The sequence below is a fragment of the Pseudorca crassidens genome, chromosome 3, assembly GCF_039906515.1.
Source record: "Pseudorca crassidens isolate mPseCra1 chromosome 3, mPseCra1.hap1, whole genome shotgun sequence".
Classification (NCBI taxonomy): domain Eukaryota; kingdom Metazoa; phylum Chordata; class Mammalia; order Artiodactyla; family Delphinidae; genus Pseudorca; species Pseudorca crassidens.
In genome coordinates, this window is record NC_090298.1 from 162,217,968 (window position 1) to 162,237,987 (window position 20,020).

At 50.0% G+C, this 20,020-nt stretch overlaps 1 protein-coding gene across 1 annotated transcript in view; it reads left to right on the top strand.

Annotated features, from left to right (window-relative positions):
• Positions 1 to 20,020, top strand: part of LOC137221063 (mucin-16-like) — a 74,204-nt gene that overhangs the window by 20,800 nt on the left and 33,384 nt on the right. The window contains 2 exon segments of the mRNA XM_067730261.1: positions 15 to 16,421; positions 18,060 to 18,164. Of these exon segments, the coding sequence (XP_067586362.1) occupies positions 15 to 16,421; positions 18,060 to 18,164 (16,512 nt within the window).

Below are 20,020 nucleotides of genomic sequence, written 5' to 3' on the forward strand. Positions count from 1 at the left end.
CTTTCCAATCACAGGTATGTCCACAAGAAGCCCAGAAATGGCTACAGCCTTCAAAATCATAAGCTCCAAGGAGCCCAGCACCAGCCCAGAAATGAAGTACACTCTGGGAAATTCTTGGAATACTTCAACAGCAACTGTCCCTATGAAGACCACAGTGGAACCAGTCACACTTCAGTCCACAGCCATAGAGAGTAGCGGCATCAGCCTCTCTCACCTGCCCACAGGATTCATGACACCAGCCAAGTCACCAACAAAAGGGACAGCAACTACAGAATGGGTCTCACTCTCCCAATCTGAGGTTGGGACCAACCCCCATCTTGGGACTCCAGAAGGGACCAAAAAGTCATTGGGCACAGTGTCCTCTGTCTCCCGAGAGTCAAATCCTAAAGGCAACATAGGGACTGGTCCACAAACAAGCCCAAATCTGATTCCAAGGACAACTGGAATGAATTTATCCATGTGGCTTGGCTCCACTGGAGGGACCACCGTGGACACACATGTCTCTCTGAACACATCTTCCACTGGTCCTGAAGACTCTGTGGCCATCCCGGACTCTGTGACAACCCAGATGGTAACCACGAGCTCAGTGACAGATAAATCTGAATTTATAACCAAGACAAGGGTCAACATCACAGTCATTCCTTTACAGTCCAGTATTTACATGGATACCAACTCAACCGCAGAGATAAGCAGTGTCCATTCCCTAAGTTCTTTTGCTATTACTAGGGTGTCCGGGACAGAAGTCACTACCTCTGACAGAATTTCCAGCCCAGATCTAGCTCAGTCCACAAGGTCATCAGACATCACCAGGCCCTCTACCTTCCCTGACATAACAGACTCTGAAAGAATAACCATCACCATGCAAACAGGTCCTTCTGGGACTACATTGCTGGGTGCACCTACCATGGACACATTAGCCACAGCCTCCTTGTCAGGGACTTACTTGGCTGTGACTCAGGGATTTCCACAGTCAAAGATAACCACTCAAACGAGCAAAGGTCCTGAAGGTGTGTCATGGACAAACCCTCCCTCTCTGGGAGAAACCACCTCTTCCTATTCCCTAGCACCTATCCCCGACACAACCTCATCTTCTCATGTTTTGCTGACATCACAGGGGCAAAGTACCTCCTCTACTCTATCTGTGACTTCAGGTCTCTTGCCTGAGAACTTCGGCTTGGGGAAGACCAGAGACATGTTGAGGACGAGTTTGGAAACTGATACCAGTTTACCCCCAAATTTGAGGAGTAGCTCAGATGAGATGTTTGTCACCACAGATATAGAAGCAATTCATCCTTCCACAAACACAGCAATGACACATGTAGAGACTACCAGTTGTGAACATGAATCACATTCTCCTGTCCTGGCCCCCACACAGCCACCCAAAGCTAAATCTTCAGTGGTTACCTCCTCCACCATGTGGGACACTACTGCCCCCACATCAATGTCTGGCTCATCTGAGACTATAAAGATTGAGAGAGAGTCAGTATCCTCTCTGAATACTGGACTTAGGGAGACAAGTACCTACCAGGAGACCAGCTCTGCTACAGAGACAAGCACTGTCATTTCCAATGTGTCCACAAATGATGCTACTACTGAGGTCACCAGGACACAAGTTACCTCCTCCAGCAGGAAATCTATCCCAAGCCTTGCTCACTTCAAAACTTCTCCAAACACACTTACAGAAAGCAGAACCAGCCCCTCTATATCCATGTTCATGACAGAATCTTCGGGGATGACCATCACTACCCAAACAGGTCCCCCAGGGGTTACATCACAGGACACACTTACCTTGGACATATTGACCAAGGTCTCTGGGGCAGGGACTCATTCGACTGTGAATCAGAGTTTTACGCACCCAGAGATGACCACTCTCAGCAGCAGAGGTCCCGAGGATGTGTCTTGGCCAAGCCCTGCCTCTGTGAAAGAAACTGGCTCTCCATCTTCCCCAGTGATTGTACCTGCCATGACAACACCCTCCCCTGAGCCACCCAAATTACTAAGGAGAAGCCCCTCCTCTCCTACTCCTGTGACCTCACTTCTCACCCGTGGTCTGCGGAAAACCAGAGACACATTGGGTACAAGTGTGGAACCTGTGCCCAGTTCACCTTCAACTGAGATGAGCACCACCATTGAGATACTGTCCACCTCTGAAGCCTCCACAGGTACAGATGCAATTCAGCCCTCCAGAAACACAGCTGGGACCCACCGGGCCAACACAATTTCTGGACATGAAGCACATTCCTCTGCCCCAGCTGAATCACAGCCATCGAATGTCACGTCCCCAATGGTTACTCCTTCCCCCTCTAGGGACACCAGTGTTTCTACATCAATGCCTCACTCTTTAGAAACTACAATGTTTGAGATACACTCCACATCCTCTCTGACTCCTCCACTGAGGAAGCCCAGCACCGTCCAGCAGAACAGCACAGCCACAGAGAAAATCGCCGTCCCTTCCAAAGTACCCACTGATACGACTATTGAGAACTCTAGGACCGAACCAATCTCCCCTAGCAGCACGTCCATCCCTGGCCCTGTTCAGTACACGTTGTCGCCAGACATTCCTGCAGGCATCATCACTGGGCCCTCTGCCTCTCCTGTGCCAAGAGAATCTGCAGAAGTCACCATGACCACCCAAACAGGTCCCATTGAGCCGACATCACAGGACCCACTTACCTTGGACACTACAACCAACACCTCAGGGGCAGAGATCCACTCGACTGTGACTCAGAGTTTTACGCACCCAGAGATGTCCACTCTCAGCAGCAGAGGTCCCGAGGATGTGTCTTGGCCAAGCCCTGCCTCTGTGATAGAGACTGGCTCTCCATCTTCCCCAGTGATTGTACCTGCCATGACAACACCCTCCCCTGAGCCACCCAAATTACTAAGGAGAAGCCCCCCCTCTCCTACTCCTGTGACCTCACTTCTCACCCGTGGTCTGCGGAAAACCAGAGACACATTGGGTACAAGTGTGGAACCTGTGCCCAGTTCACCTTCAACTGAGATGAGCACCACCATTGAGATACTGTCCACCTCTGAAGCCTCCACAGGTACAGATGCAATTCAGCCCTCCAAAAACACAGCTGGGATCAATGGGGCCAACGAAAGCTCTGGACATGAAACACATTCGTCTGCCCCAGCTGACTCAGAGCCATCCTATGTCACGTTTCCAATGCTTATTCTTTCCAACTCTAGGGACACCCGTGTTAGCACATCAGTGCCTAACTCTTTAGAAACTACAGTGTTTGAGCTAGACTCCATATCCTCTCTGACTCCTGAACTGAGGAACACAAGCACCGTCCAGCAGAACAGCTCAGCCACAGAGAAAATCGGCGTCCTTTCCAAAGTACCCCCTGATATGACTACTGAGATCTCTAGGACCGAACCCAACTCCTCTAGCAGCACGTCCATCGCTGGCCCTGTTCAGTCCACGATGTCACCAGACATCCCTGAAGGCCTGATCACCAGGCCCTCTGCCTCTCCTGTGACGACAGAATCTGCAGAAGTGACCATGACCACCCAAACAGGTCCCATTGAGGCTACTTCACACGACCCACTTACCTTGGGCGCTACAACTAATACCACAGGGGCGGAGATCCACTCGACTGTGACTCAGAGTTTTATGCAACCAGAGATGACCACTCTCAGCAGCAGAGGTCCCGAGGATGCGTCTTGGCCAAGCCCTGCCTCTGTGATAGAGACTGGCTCTCCATCTTCCCCAGTGACTGTACCTACCAGGACAACACCCTCCCCTGAGCCATCCACATTACCAGGGAGAAGCCCCTCCTCTCCTACTCCTGTGACCTCACTTCTCAACCGTGGTCTGCGGAAAACCAGAGACACATTGGGTACAAGTGTGGAACCTGTGCCCAGTTCACCTTCAAGTGAGATGAGCACCACCATTGAGATACTGTCCACCTCTGAAGCCTCCACAGGTACAGATGCAATTCAGCCCTCCAAAAACACAGCTGGGACCCACCGGGCCAACACAATTTCTGGACATGAAGCACATTCCTCTGCCCCAGCTGAATCACAGCCATCGAATGTCACGTCCCCAATGGTTACTCCTTCCCCCTCTAGGGACACCAGTGTTTCTACATCAATGCCTCACTCTTTAGAAACTACAATGTTTGAGATACACTCCACATCCTCTCTGACTCCTCCACTGAGGAAGCCCAGCACCGTCCAGCAGAACAGCTCAGCCACAGAGAAAATCGCCGTCCCTTCCAAAGTACCCACTGATACGACTATTGAGAACTCTAGGACCGAATCAATCTCCCCTAGCAGCACGTCCATCCCTGGCCCTGTTCAGTACACGCTGTCGCCAGACATTCCTGCAGGCATCATCACCGGGCCCTCTGCCTCTCCTGTGCCAACAGAATCTGCAGAAGTCACCATGACCACCCAAACAGGTCCCATTGAGCCGACATCACAGGACCCACTTACCTTGGACACTACATCCAACACCTCAGGGGCAGAGATCCACTCGACTGTGACTCAGAGTTTTATGCACCCAGAGATGTCCACTCTCAGCAGCAGAGGTCCCGAGGATGTGTCTTGGCCAAGCCCTGCCTCTGTGATAGAGACTGGCTCTCCATCTTCCCCAGTGATTGTACCTGCCATGACAACACCCTCTCCTGAGCCACGCAAATTACTAAGGAGAAGCCCCTCCTCTCCTACTCCTGTGACCTCACTTCTCACCCGTGGTCTGCGGAAAACCAGAGACACATTGGGTACAAGTGTGGAACCTGTGCCCAGTTCACCTTCAACTGAGATGAGCACCACCATTGAGATACTGTCCACCTCTGAAGCCTCCACAGGTACAGATGCAATTCAGCCCTCCAAAAACACAGCTGGGATCAATGGGGCCAACGAAAGCTCTGGACATGAAACACATTCGTCTGCCCCAGCTGACTCGGAGCCATCCAATGTCACGTTTCCAAAGCTTATTCCTTCCAACTCTAGGGACACCCGTGTTAGCACATCAGTGCCTAACTCTTTAGAAACTACAGTGTTTGAGCTAGACTCCATATCCTCTCTGACTCCTGAACTGAGGAACACAAGCACCGTCCAGCAGAACAGCTCAGCCACAGAGAAAATCGGCGTCCTTTCCAAAGTACCCACTGATATGACTACTGAGATCTCTAGGACCGAACCCAACTCCTCTAGCAGCACGTCCATCGCTGGCCCTGTTCAGTCCACGATGTCACCAGACATCCCTGAAGGCCTGATCACCAGGCCCTCTGCCTCTCCTGTGACGACAGAATCTGCAGAAGTGACCATGACCACCCAAACAGGTCCCATTGAGGCTACTTCACACGACCCACTTACCTTGGGCGCTACAACTAATACCACAGGGGCGGAGATTCACTCGACTGTGAATCAGAGTTTTATGCAACCAGAGATGACCACTCTCAGCAGCAGAGGTCCCGAGGATGCGTCTTGGCCAAGCCCTGCCTCTGTGAAAGAAACTGGCTCTCCATCCTCCCCAGTGACTGCACCTGCCATGACAACACCCTCTCCTGAGCCAACCACATTACCAGGGAGGAGCCCCTCCTCTCCTATCCCTGAGACCTCACTTCTCACTCGTGGTCTGGGGAAGACCAAAGACACATTGGGTACAAGTGTGGAACCTGTGTCCAGTTCACCTTCAAGTGAGATCAGCACGACCAAGGAGATACTGTCCACATCTGAAGCCTCCACAGGTACAGATGCAATTCAGACCTCCAAAAACAAAGCTGGGACCCACGGGGCCAATATAAATTCTGGGCATGAAGCACATTCCTCTGCCCCAGCTGATTCAGAGCCATCCAATGTCACGTCTCCAACGCTTACTCCTTCCACCCGTACGGAGACCAGTGTTTCCACATCAATGCCTCACTCTTTAGAAACTACAATGTTTGAGCTAGACTCCACATCCTCTCTGACTCCTGAACTGAGGAACACCAGCACTGTCCAGCAGAACAGCTCAGCCACAGAGATAATCGCTGTACTTTCCAAAGTACCCACTGATATGACTACTGAGATCTCTAGGACCGAACCCAACTCCTCTAGCAGCACGTCCATCGCTGGCCCTGTTCAGTCCACGATGTCACCAGACATCCCTGAAGGCCTGATCACCAGGCCCTCTGCCTCTCCTGTGACGACAGAATCTGCAGAAGTGACCATGACCACCCAAACAGGTCCCATTGAGGCTACTTCACACGACCCACTTACCTTGGGCGCTACAACTAATACCACAGGGGCGGAGATCCACTCGACTGTGACTCAGAGTTTTATGCAACCAGAGATGACCACTCTCAGCAGCAGAGGTCCCGAGGATGCGTCTTGGCCAAGCCCTGCCTCTGTGATAGAGACTGGCTCTCCATCTTCCCCAGTGACTGTACCTACCAGGACAACACCCTCCCCTGAGCCATCCACATTACCAGGGAGAAGCCCCTCCTCTCCTACTCCTGTGACCTCACTTCTCAACCGTGGTCTGCGGAAAACCAGAGACACATTGGGTACAAGTGTGGAACCTGTGCCCAGTTCACCTTCAAGTGAGATGAGCACCACCATTGAGATACTGTCCACCTCTGAAGCCTCCACAGGTACAGATGCAATTCAGCCCTCCAAAAACACAGCTGGGACCCACCGGGCCAACACAATTTCTGGACATGAAGCACATTCCTCTGCCCCAGCTGAATCACAGCCATCGAATGTCACGTCCCCAATGGTTACTCCTTCCCCCTCTAGGGACACCAGTGTTTCTACATCAATGCCTCACTCTTTAGAAACTACAATGTTTGAGATACACTCCACATCCTCTCTGACTCCTCCACTGAGGAAGCCCAGCACCGTCCAGCAGAACAGCTCAGCCACAGAGAAAATCGCCGTCCCTTCCAAAGTACCCACTGATACGACTATTGAGAACTCTAGGACCGAATCAATCTCCCCTAGCAGCACGTCCATCCCTGGCCCTGTTCAGTACACGCTGTCGCCAGACATTCCTGCAGGCATCATCACCGGGCCCTCTGCCTCTCCTGTGCCAACAGAATCTGCAGAAGTCACCATGACCACCCAAACAGGTCCCATTGAGCCGACATCACAGGACCCACTTACCTTGGACACTACATCCAACACCTCAGGGGCAGAGATCCACTCGACTGTGACTCAGAGTTTTATGCACCCAGAGATGTCCACTCTCAGCAGCAGAGGTCCCGAGGATGTGTCTTGGCCAAGCCCTGCCTCTGTGATAGAGACTGGCTCTCCATCTTCCCCAGTGATTGTACCTGCCATGACAACACCCTCTCCTGAGCCACGCAAATTACTAAGGAGAAGCCCCTCCTCTCCTACTCCTGTGACCTCACTTCTCACCCGTGGTCTGCGGAAAACCAGAGACACATTGGGTACAAGTGTGGAACCTGTGCCCAGTTCACCTTCAACTGAGATGAGCACCACCATTGAGATACTGTCCACCTCTGAAGCCTCCACAGGTACAGATGCAATTCAGCCCTCCAAAAACACAGCTGGGATCAATGGGGCCAACGAAAGCTCTGGACATGAAACACATTCGTCTGCCCCAGCTGACTCGGAGCCATCCAATGTCACGTTTCCAAAGCTTATTCCTTCCAACTCTAGGGACACCCGTGTTAGCACATCAGTGCCTAACTCTTTAGAAACTACAGTGTTTGAGCTAGACTCCATATCCTCTCTGACTCCTGAACTGAGGAACACAAGCACCGTCCAGCAGAACAGCTCAGCCACAGAGAAAATCGGCGTCCTTTCCAAAGTACCCACTGATATGACTACTGAGATCTCTAGGACCGAACCCAACTCCTCTAGCAGCACGTCCATCGCTGGCCCTGTTCAGTCCACGATGTCACCAGACATCCCTGAAGGCCTGATCACCAGGCCCTCTGCCTCTCCTGTGACGACAGAATCTGCAGAAGTGACCATGACCACCCAAACAGGTCCCATTGAGGCTACTTCACACGACCCACTTACCTTGGGCGCTACAACTAATACCACAGGGGCGGAGATTCACTCGACTGTGAATCAGAGTTTTATGCAACCAGAGATGACCACTCTCAGCAGCAGAGGTCCCGAGGATGCGTCTTGGCCAAGCCCTGCCTCTGTGAAAGAAACTGGCTCTCCATCCTCCCCAGTGACTGCACCTGCCATGACAACACCCTCTCCTGAGCCAACCACATTACCAGGGAGGAGCCCCTCCTCTCCTATCCCTGAGACCTCACTTCTCACTCGTGGTCTGGGGAAGACCAAAGACACATTGGGTACAAGTGTGGAACCTGTGTCCAGTTCACCTTCAAGTGAGATCAGCACGACCAAGGAGATACTGTCCACATCTGAAGCCTCCACAGGTACAGATGCAATTCAGACCTCCAAAAACAAAGCTGGGACCCACGGGGCCAATATAAATTCTGGGCATGAAGCACATTCCTCTGCCCCAGCTGATTCAGAGCCATCCAATGTCACGTCTCCAACGCTTACTCCTTCCACCCGTACGGAGACCAGTGTTTCCACATCAATGCCTCACTCTTTAGAAACTACAATGTTTGAGCTAGACTCCACATCCTCTCTGACTCCTGAACTGAGGAACACCAGCACTGTCCAGCAGAACAGCTCAGCCACAGAGATAATCGCTGTACTTTCCAAAGTACCCACTGATATGACTACTGAGATCTCTAGGACCGAACCCAACTCCTCTAGCAGCACGTCCATCGCTGGCCCTGTTCAGTCCACGATGTCGCCAGACATCCCTGAAGGCCTGATCACCAGGCCCTCTGCCTCCCCTGTGATGACAGAATCTGCAGAAGTGACCATGACCACCCAAAGAGGTCCCATTGAGGCTACTTCACACGACCCACTTACCTTGGGCGCTACAACTAATACCACAGGGGCAGAGACTCACTCGACTGTGACTCAGAGTTTTACGCACCCAGAGATGACCACTCTCAGCAGCAGAGGTCCCGAGGATGTGTCTTGGCCAAGCCCTGCCTCTGTGAAAGAAACTGGCTCTCCATCTTCCCCAGTGATTGTACCTGCCATGACAACACCCTCCCCTGAGCCACCCAAATTACTAAGGAGAAGCCCCTCCTCTCCTACTCCTGTGACCTCACTTCTCACCCGTGGTCTGCGGAAAACCAGAGACACATTGGGTACAAGTGTGGAACCTGTGCCCAGTTCACCTTCAACTGAGATGAGCACCACCATTGAGATACTGTCCACCTCTGAAGCCTCCACAGGTACAGATGCAATTCAGCCCTCCAAAAACACAGCTGGGATCAATGGGGCCAATGAAAGCTCTGGACATGAAACACATTCGTCTGCCCCAGCTGACTCGGAGCCATCCAATGTCACGTTTCCAAAGCTTATTCCTTCCAACTCTAGGGACACCCGTGTTAGCACATCAGTGCCTAACTCTTTAGAAACTACAGTGTTTGAGCTAGACTCCATATCCTCTCTGACTCCTGAACTGAGGAACACAAGCACCGTCCAGCAGAACAGCTCAGCCACAGAGAAAATCGGCGTCCTTTCCAAAGTACCCACTGATATGACTACTGAGATCTCTAGGACCGAACCCAACTCCTCTAGCAGCACGTCCATCGCTGGCCCTGTTCAGTCCACGATGTCGCCAGACATCCCTGAAGGCCTGATCACCAGGCCCTCTGCCTCTCCTGTGACGACAGAATCTGCAGAAGTGACCATGACCACCCAAACAGGTCCCATTGAGGCTACTTCACACGACCCACTTACCTTGGGCGCTACAACTAATACCACAGGGGCGGAGATCCACTCGACTGTGACTCAGAGTTTTATGCAACCAGAGATGACCACTCTCAGCAGCAGAGGTCCCGAGGATGTGTCTTGGCCAAGCCCTGCCTCTGTGATAGAGACTGGCTCTCCATCTTCCCCAGTGACTGTACCTACCAGGACAACACCCTCCCCTGAGCCATCCACATTACCAGGGAGAAGCCCCTCCTCTCCTACTCCTGTGACCTCACTTCTCAACCGTGGTCTGCGGAAAACCAGAGACACATTGGGTACAAGTGTGGAACCTGTGCCCAGTTCACCTTCAAGTGAGATCAGCACGACCAAGGAGATACTGTCCACATCTGAAGCCTCCACAGGTACAGATGCAATTCAGACCTCCAAAAACAAAGCTGGGACCCACGGGGCCAATATAAATTCTGGGCATGAAGCACATTCCTCTGCCCCAGCTGATTCAGAGCCATCCAATGTCACGTCTCCAACGCTTACTCCTTCCACCCGTACGGAGACCAGTGTTTCCACATCAATGCCTCACTCTTTAGAAACTACAATGTTTGAGCTAGACTCCACATCCTCTCTGACTCCTGAACTGAGGAACACCAGCACTGTCCAGCAGAACAGCTCAGCCACAGAGATAATCGCTGTACTTTCCAAAGTACCCACTGATATGACTACTGAGATCTCTAGGACCGAACCCAACTCCTCTAGCAGCACGTCCATCGCTGGCCCTGTTCAGTCCACGATGTCGCCAGACATCCCTGAAGGCCTGATCACCAGGCCCTCTGCCTCCCCTGTGATGACAGAATCTGCAGAAGTGACCATGACCACCCAAAGAGGTCCCATTGAGGCTACTTCACACGACCCACTTACCTTGGGCGCTACAACTAATACCACAGGGGCAGAGACTCACTCGACTGTGACTCAGAGTTTTACGCACCCAGAGATGACCACTCTCAGCAGCAGAGGTCCCGAGGATGTGTCTTGGCCAAGCCCTGCCTCTGTGAAAGAAACTGGCTCTCCATCTTCCCCAGTGACTGTACCTACCAGGACAACACCCTCCCCTGAGCCACCCAAATTACTAAGGAGAAGCCCCTCCTCTCCTACTCCTGTGACCTCACTTCTCACCCGTGGTCTGCGGAAAACCAGAGACACATTGGATACAAGTGTGGAACCTGTGCCCAGTTCACCTTCAACTGAGATGAGCACCACCATTGAGATACTGTCCACCTCTGAAGCCTCCACAGGTACAGATGCAATTCAGCCCTCCAAAAACACAGGTGGGATCAATGGGGCCAACGAAAGCTCTGGACATGAAACACATTCGTCTGCCCCAGCTGACTCGGAGCCAACCAATGTCATGTTTCCAAAGCTTATTCCTTCCAACTCTAGGGACACCCGTGTTAGCACATCAGTGCCTAACTCTTTAGAAACTACAGTGTTTGAGCTAGACTCCATATCCTCTCTGACTCCTGAACTGAGGAACACAAGCACCGTCCAGCAGAACAGCTCAGCCACAGAGAAAATCGGCGTCCTTTCCAAAGTACCCACTGATATGACTACTGAGATCTCTAGGACCGAACCCAACTCCTCTAGCAGCACGTCCATCGCTGGCCCTGTTCAGTCCACGATGTCGCCAGACATCCCTGAAGGCCTGATCACCAGGCCCTCTGCCTCTCCTGTGACGACAGAATCTGCAGAAGTGACCATGACCACCCAAACAGGTCCCATTGAGGCTACTTCACACGACCCACTTACCTTGGGCGCCACAACTAATACCACAGGGGCGGAGATCCACTCGACTGTGACTCAGAGTTTTATGCAACCAGAGATGACCACTCTCAGCAGCAGAGGTCCCGAGGATGTGTCTTGGCCAAGCCCTGCCTCTGTGATAGAGACTGGCTCTCCATCTTCCCCAGTGACTGTACCTACCAGGACAACACCCTCCCCTGAGCCATCCACATTACCAGGGAGAAGCCCCTCCTCTCCTACTCCTGTGACCTCACTTCTCAACCGTGGTCTGCGGAAAACCAGAGACACATTGGGTACAAGTGTGGAACCTGTGTCCAGTTCACCTTCAAGTGAGATGAGCACCACCATTGAGATACTGTCCACCTCTGAAGCCTCCACAGGTACAGATGCAATTCAGCCCTCCAAAAACACAGCTGGGACCCACCGGGCCAACACAATTTCTGGACATGAAGCACATTCCTCTGCCCCAGCTGAATCAGAGCCATCGAATGTCACGTCCCCAATGGTTACTCCTTCCCCCTCTAGGAACACCAGTGTTTCTACATCAATGCCTCACTCTTTAGAAACTACAATGTTTGAGATACACTCCACATCCTCTCTGACTTCTCCACTGAGGAAGCCCAGCACCGTCCAGCAGAACAGCACAGCCACAGAGAAAATCGCCGTCCCTTCCAAAGTACCCACTGATACAACGACTATTGAGAACTCTAGGACCGAACCGATCTCCCCTAGCAGCACGTCCATCCCTGGCCCTGTTCAGTACACGCTGTCGCCAGACATTCCTGCAGGCATCATCACCGGGCCCTCTGCCTCTCCTGTGCCAACAGAATCTGCAGAAGTCACCATGACCACCCAAACAGGACCCATTGAGCCGACATCACAGGACCCACTTACCTTGGACACTACAACCAACACCTCAGGGTCAGAGATCCACTCGACTGTGACTCAGAGTTTTACGCACCCAGAGATGTCCACTCTCAGCAGCAGAGGTCCCAAGGATGTGTCTTGGCCAAGCCCTGCCTCTGTGATAGAGACTGGCTCTCCATCTTCCCCAGTGATTGTACCTGCCATGACAAAACTCTCCCCTGAGCCATCTACATTAGCAGGGAGGAGTCCCTCCTCTCCTACCCCTGAGAACTCACTTCTCACTCGTGGTCTGGGGAAGACCAAAGACACATTGGTTACAAGTATGGAACCTGTGTCCAGTTCACCTTCAACTGAGATGAGCAGCACCACTGAGATACTGTCCACCTCTGAAGCCTCCACAGGTACAGATGCAATTCAGCCCTCCAGAAACACAGCTGGGATCAATGGGGCCAACGAAAGCTCTGGACATGAAACACATTCATCTGCCCCAGCTGACTCGGAGCCATCCAATGTCACGTTTCCAATGCTTATTCTTTCCAACTCTAGGAACACCCGTGTTACCACATCAGTGCCTCACTCTTTAGAAACTACAGTGTTTGAGCTAGACTCCATATCCTCTCTGACTCCTGAACTGAGGAACACAAGCACCGTCCAGCAGGACCGCTCAGCCACAGAGAAAATCGGCGTCCTTTCCGAAGTACCCACTGATACGACTACTGAGATCTCTAGGACAGAACTGATCTCCTCTAGCAGCACGTCCATCCCTGGCCTTGTTCAGTCCACGATGTCGCCAGACTTCCCTGCAGGAACCATCACCTGGCCCTCTGCCTCTTCGGTGATGACAAAATCTGCAGAAGTGACCATGACAACCCAAACTGGTCCCACTGAGGCTACATCACACGACCCACTTACCTTGGGCACTACAACCAACACCTCAGGGGCGGAGATTCACTCGACTGTGACTCAGAGTTTTACGCACCCAGAGATGACCACTCTCAGCAGCAGAGGTGCCGAGGATGTGTTTTGGCCAAGCCCTGCCTCTGTGAAAGAAACTGGCTCTCCAACCTCCCCAGTGACTGCACCTGCCATGACAACACCCTCTCCTGAGCCAACCACATTACCAGGGAGGAGCCCCTCCTCTCCTACCCCTGAGACCTCACTTCTCACTCGTGGTCTGGGGAAGACCAAAGACACATTGGGTACAAGTGTGGAACCTGTGTCCAGTTCACCTTCAAGTGAGATCAGCACGACCAAGGAGATACTGTCCATATCTGAAGCCTCCACAGGTACAGATGCAATTCAGACCTCCAAAAACAAAGCTGGGACCCACGGGGCCAATATAAATTCTGGGCATGAAGCACATGCCTCTGCCCCAGCTGACTCAGAGCCATCCAATGTCACGTCTCCAATGTTTACTCCTTCCACCCGTACGGAGACCAGTGTTTCCACATCAATGCCTCACTCTTTAGAAACTACAATGTTTGAGCTAGACTCCACATCCTCTCTGACTCCTGAACTGAGGAACACCAGCACTGTCCAGCAGAACAGCTCAGCCACAGAGATAATCGCCGTACTTTCCAAAGTACCCACTGATATGACTACTGAGATCTCTAGGACCGAACCCAACTCCTCTAGCAGCACGTCCATCGCTGGCCCTGTTCAGTCCACGATGTCGCCAGACATCCCTGAAGGCCTCATCACCAGGCCCTCTGCCTCCCCTGTGACGACAGAATCTGCAGAAGTGACCATGACCACCCAAAGAGGTCCCATTGAGGCTACTTCACACGACCCACTTACCTTGGGCGCTACAACTAATACCACAGGGGCAGAGACTCACTCGACTGTGACTCAGAGTTTTATGCACCCAGAGATGACCACTCTCAGCAGCAGAGGTCCCGAGGATGTGTCTTGGCCAAGCCCTGCCTCTGTGAAAGAAACTGGCTCTCCAACCTCCCCAGTAATTGTACCTGCCATGACAACACCCTCCCCTGAGCCATCCACATTACCAGGGAGGAGCCCCTCCTCTCCTACACCTGTGACCTCACTGCTCACTCGTGGTCTGGGGAAGACCAAAGACACATTGGGTACAAGTGTGGAACCTGTGCCCAGTTCACCTTCAGGTGAGATGAGCACCACCATTGAGATACTGTCCACCTCTGAAGCCTCCACAGGTACAGATGCAATTCAGCCCTCCAGAAACACAGCTGGGATCAATGGGGCCAACAAAAGCTCTGGACATGAAACACATTCGTCTGCCCCAGCTGACTCAGAGCCATCCAATGTCACGTTTCCAATGCTTATTCTTTCCAACTCTAGGGACACCCGTGTTAGCACATCAGTGCCTAACTCTTTAGAAACTACAGTGTTTGAGCTAGACTCCATATCCTCTCTGACTCCTGAACTGAGGAACACAAGCACCGTCCAGCAGAACAGCTCAGCCACAGAGAAAATCGGCGTCCTTTCCAAAGTACCCACTGATACGACTACTGAGATCTCTAGGACAGAACTGATCTCCTCTAGCAGCACGTCCATCCCTGGCCTTGTTCAGTCCACGATGTCGCCAGACTTCCCTGCAGGAACTATCACCTGGCCCTCTGCCTCTTCGGTGATGACAGAATCTGCAGAAGTCACCATGACAACCCATACTGGTCCCACTGAAGCTACATCAGAGGACCCACTCACCTTGGGCACTACAACCAACACCTCAGGGGCAGAGATTCACTCGACTGTGACTCAGAGTTTTACACACCCAGAGATGACCACTCTCAGCAGCAGAGGTCCCGAGGATGTGTCTTGGCCAAGCCCTGCCTCTGTGATAGAAACTGGCTCTCCATCTTCCACAGTGATTGTACCTACCATGAGAACACACTCTCCTGAGCCATCCACATTATCAGGGAGGAGCCCCTCCTCTCCTACACCTGTGACCTCAGTTCTCACCCGTGATCTGGGGAAGACCGAAGACAGATTGGGTACAACCTTGGTAGCAGTGACCACGTTACCTCCAACTTTGAGTAGTCCCACAGTTGAGATAATTTCCACCTCTGAATTCTCCATAGATACAGCGAAAATTCTTCCTCCCCTATACACAATAATGAGTACTGTGGGTTCCAGCAGTTCTGGACACGAACTAAGTTCCTCTGTCCCAATTTTTCCTGAGTCCTCCAGCACCACATATCCTATGGGTACTGCTTCCTCCGTGTATGAGACCACTCCTTCCTCATCAATGCGTTCCTCCTTTGAGACGAAGACACTTTCCCATCTGACTCCTAGACTGAAGGAGACAAGAATAGCCTTGGATTCCAGCTCAAGCACACTCACAAACACACCTTCATCGCCTCTGTCCACTCATGGTTTGAAGGGTCCCAGGACTGATGCTGCGTCTTCTGTGAAAGTATCAGCACCAGATCAGCCTCTGTCTACACAGTATACTGACATTCCAGTGGAAACAGTCACACGCTTTTACACTTCTCTCTCCATTACAAGGTCTGCTGGCATAACTGTCCCAGAATCCAATCTTTCTATGCCTGTATCAGAAAATACACGTTACCTAAGCACAGATATGCTGTCTTCAGCTGAGACCATTTTTGCTAATAACACACTAACACCTTATTTGTCAGAGGCCATGGCTTCCTTTGCTACATCTGGAGTTCCAGGTGCCATTTCAGTTAGTCCATTTTCTAGGACAGAATCAGGCCCTGGGGATGCTACTATGCCCACCACTGCAGAGAGTCTACCTTCTTCAGCTTCAATACCGTTCCCCTCTTTGACCTTCCATACCACTGATTCTTCAACCAGCCCACTCCCCCATTGGATTACTTCCTCACCAGCTACCCCAAGAATAGTAGACACCAACCTTGAGGCAGAGAGCCAAAGCACTGCTGCATTACCCTTGGTTACAGCCAGTACTTTGCAGACTTGGACGCAGCCAGTCAGGACATCTTTACCACCCATTACGGATACCAGAATGACAGAGAGTGTTGGTTTGGGAACAGTGACAAGTTCTTCTCAAGTTCTTCCACACTCAACCCAGTTGACAAGTAAGGACCCACTGCTCCTACACTCTCATTATTTGGGGCTCATAGAAAATGGCTTCTTTTCCGACAGGTAAAAAGGAGTTAATTAGGAGTTTATTACTGCACCAGAAATTCCTTTAGCAAACATATATGTTGATCTATTTTCATGTTCAGGCATTGAAATAAGCACTGGGGGAACAAAGCTAAATAAGCAAGTAGTTGAATAATTATAGTACCATGATGGATGTTGTAACATTACAGCTAATGTTGATGATGACAATAATGATAACAACAAACGTTTATGGAACACTTATTCTGTGTCAAATGCTGTTCTATTAAATTCCTCATTGGAACACAGTTTGAGAAGGGACTATTATAAGCCCATTCTACAAATGAGTCAACTGATACAGAGAGAGGTTGAGTAATTTGATTAAGATCATTAAAGCTGGTAAGTGATAAGAACTCAGATTATATGGGACTAGGAACCTATGTTCTTAGCCATTAGGCTAGGCAGGAGTGGTCCAAGAGATAGGAGGAAAAGCAAGAGATTCTGGCCTCACAGAAGCCAGAGGAAGAGAGAGTTTTAGGAAGGAGGGATGGTCAGTTCCATCAAATGCTACAGAATAGCCAAATTGAAATGAGGTGAGAAGTTCTCTGACAACATGTGGGTCCTCAGGGATTCTAATGAAGGGAGCATCAATGAGTTTTAGAGGACTGAAACAACAGATAAAATAATACATAGATAAAAGGAGAGATTCCTCCTTTAAACTGAGCATGTTTCTATATTGAGAAGAGAGTCAGCAAGGAGAAGGGAAAGAAAAAGGTGAGTGAATGAAAATCGAAGGAACAAAGTACCTATGGATGTGGGAAGTACTTAGGACCTAGGAGGAGAAACACCACCTCCAAAAGAACAGTAGATGAGGTAGGGAACTTCTTGGGAGGATTCCATTCCTTGGATAAGTTGAATTTGACGCCAGATTTTGTTCTGGACACAAATCCAACAAGGCCCTCCAACTACTCCAGCACCTGTTCACTAGACAATATGTACAGAAGGGTGATTTGATTATTTCCCAAACCAGTTTTAACAATTCACAATCAGGTTAGACACATTGATGGCTATTGACCCATGTCTTAAAACGTGGCTTGATAGTTCAGTGATGGGTGTTCAGTAAGCAAGTGATGAGTGGAATGGAAAGAAGGTAGGACTGTGGTTGGATGGGAGGAAGGAAGAAAGGAAGAATGGAGTGATAGATAAATGAAAGAAGAAAAGATGGATGTATAGAAGAAAGGATGAATGTATAGAGGGAAGGGTGAAAATAAGGAAGATGGATGGAAGAAAGGATTGAAGGAAATAAAGATTGAAGGAAATACTGTAGGGATGAAAAGTTGCAAAGAAAGGAGAGAGGAAATATGAAAGGAAAGATGCATGGTAGGAAGAAAGGATAAAAGGAAGGATGGATGGAATGGGTAGATATAAGGGTAGATGGACAGAAAGATGGATGAATCTCTGTGTGAATGGATGAACACAGCCCTGGTTCCAATCCATACAGATGGTTGAGAAGAAATGCATTGTGTAGTCAAATTAAGTGGATCTATTTAGACCATGTTATCCTTCTGGATGAGATGAGTTACTCTAGGTCTCTTCCCTACCCTCTCCTGCAGGGACTGACGGCATTGTGGAGCATATCACAAAGATACCCAATGAAGCAGCACATGGAGACACCACCGTCCATGTCCCCCTGGCATCCACGTCTGCTAGTCTTAGAGGTAGGTTCAACTTTGCTTACTTCCCAGTAATCCGACTTATGCCTTTATTTCCTGTTCCAGAGGGATGAAATGTTTGTTTCTTTAGAGAAAGAACTATGTGGAGTTGCCATGGGTTTCCCTGTCTCAACTGAATCTTTGTCAAGTTGTTACCAGGTAGATGTTACTTTTCATTCCCTCATAACATGCTGAGTGAGTTTAGTTCAAGGTTGGATATGTCAGCTTCACAAATCCGACCCAGTTTAACTTAACTCTGAAAGTGCTTATTAATAATTTACTGTGTGTTAGAAACTATGACATAAACTAAGGATGCACAGATGAAAATAGATCGGCATTGCATCCATGGAGCTCTCAGTCCAGTACAGGAGACAGCAAAGGAAAAAAATAATTATGATGCAAGTTTTAAAAAAATTTTTATTGGAGTATAGTTGACTTACAATGTTGTGTTAGTTTCAGGTGTACAGAAAAGTGAATCAGTTACACACATATACATATATCCACTCTTTTTTAGATTCTTTTCCCATACAGGCCTTTACAGAGTATTGAGTAGAGTTCCCTGTGCTATAAAGTAGGTCCTTATTAGTTATATGATGCAACTTTAAAGTACTTGAATGGTAGAAGGAAGGCTTCATGGAGGAGGTAACATTTGAGCTGGGTTTGAAACGATGAAGAGGAATTTAGCAGGAAGACAAGGAGAACTGATGAAGACATTCTGGACAGAAGGGAGAGTTGCATGCAAAGGCACAGGGAAGGGTAAAATCTGGACATATTTGGGAGGTACAAATAATTCACCTTTGCTAAACTATGAAATATACAGATGAGATGGTGAGAGATGAGACTGTAGACGGGCAGAAAACAACATTCAGAAAACTTTTTAAGCCCTTGTAATGCTTGGATGCCCTTTAACAAAAGGACAAAAAGTTTGTGGCCAAAAAAGTCTGACAAACATGTTGCTCCTGGAAATTCCCTGGCGGCCCAATGGTTAGGACTCTGTGCTTCCATTGCAGGGGGCACGGGTTCAATCCCTGGTCAAGGAACTAAGATTCCACAAGCCGCGTGGTGTGCCAAACAAACAAACAAACAAAAAAACATTGCTCCTTCCTAGAGGGTAATAACATGCATAAGCATGTTAAAGGCTCTGAGATATCCTGCTGTAAAGAAACTTGTTTAGCCTTATTCAACACAGGGTTTTACATAATTATTTGACTGTATAATTTTTTTTGCTGAAAAGCACCTACTAACATGTTACAGTATTATTGGTCTGCATGAGTGTTTAAGAGGTGCATGGTGAGGAGAGGGGTTCTCCTCACCACATGGCTAAAAGGTAAAGTTCCCCATACCCATTAAGTTTCTTCCAACATTTTTTAAAATTTTATTTATTTATTTATCTGTTTATTTATTTATTTATTTTTGGCTGTGTTGGGTCTTCGTTGCTGCACGCAGGCTTTCTCTAGTTGCGTCCAGCAGGGGCTACTCTTCATTACGATGTGTGGGCTTCTCATTACAGTGGCTTCTCTTGTTGCAGAGCATGGGCTCTAGGCATGCAGGTTTCAGTAGTTGTGGCACGTGGTCTCAGTAGTTGTGGCTCGGGGGCTCTAGAGTGCAGGCTCAGTAGTTGTGGTGCACAGGCTTAGTTGCTCCACGGCATGTGGGATCTTCACGGACCAGGGGTCGAACCCGTGTCCCCTGCATTGGCAGACGGATCCTTAACCACTGCGCCACCAGGGATGTCCCATTTTCCAACATTTTTAGAGACCAGACTATTTTACCAGTACATTTTGGAAGCTTTTTGCCAGATCCAGGCTTTGGACAGAGTCACTACCAGTCAGGTTATTAGTCTTATCCTGTGACCCAGGTAT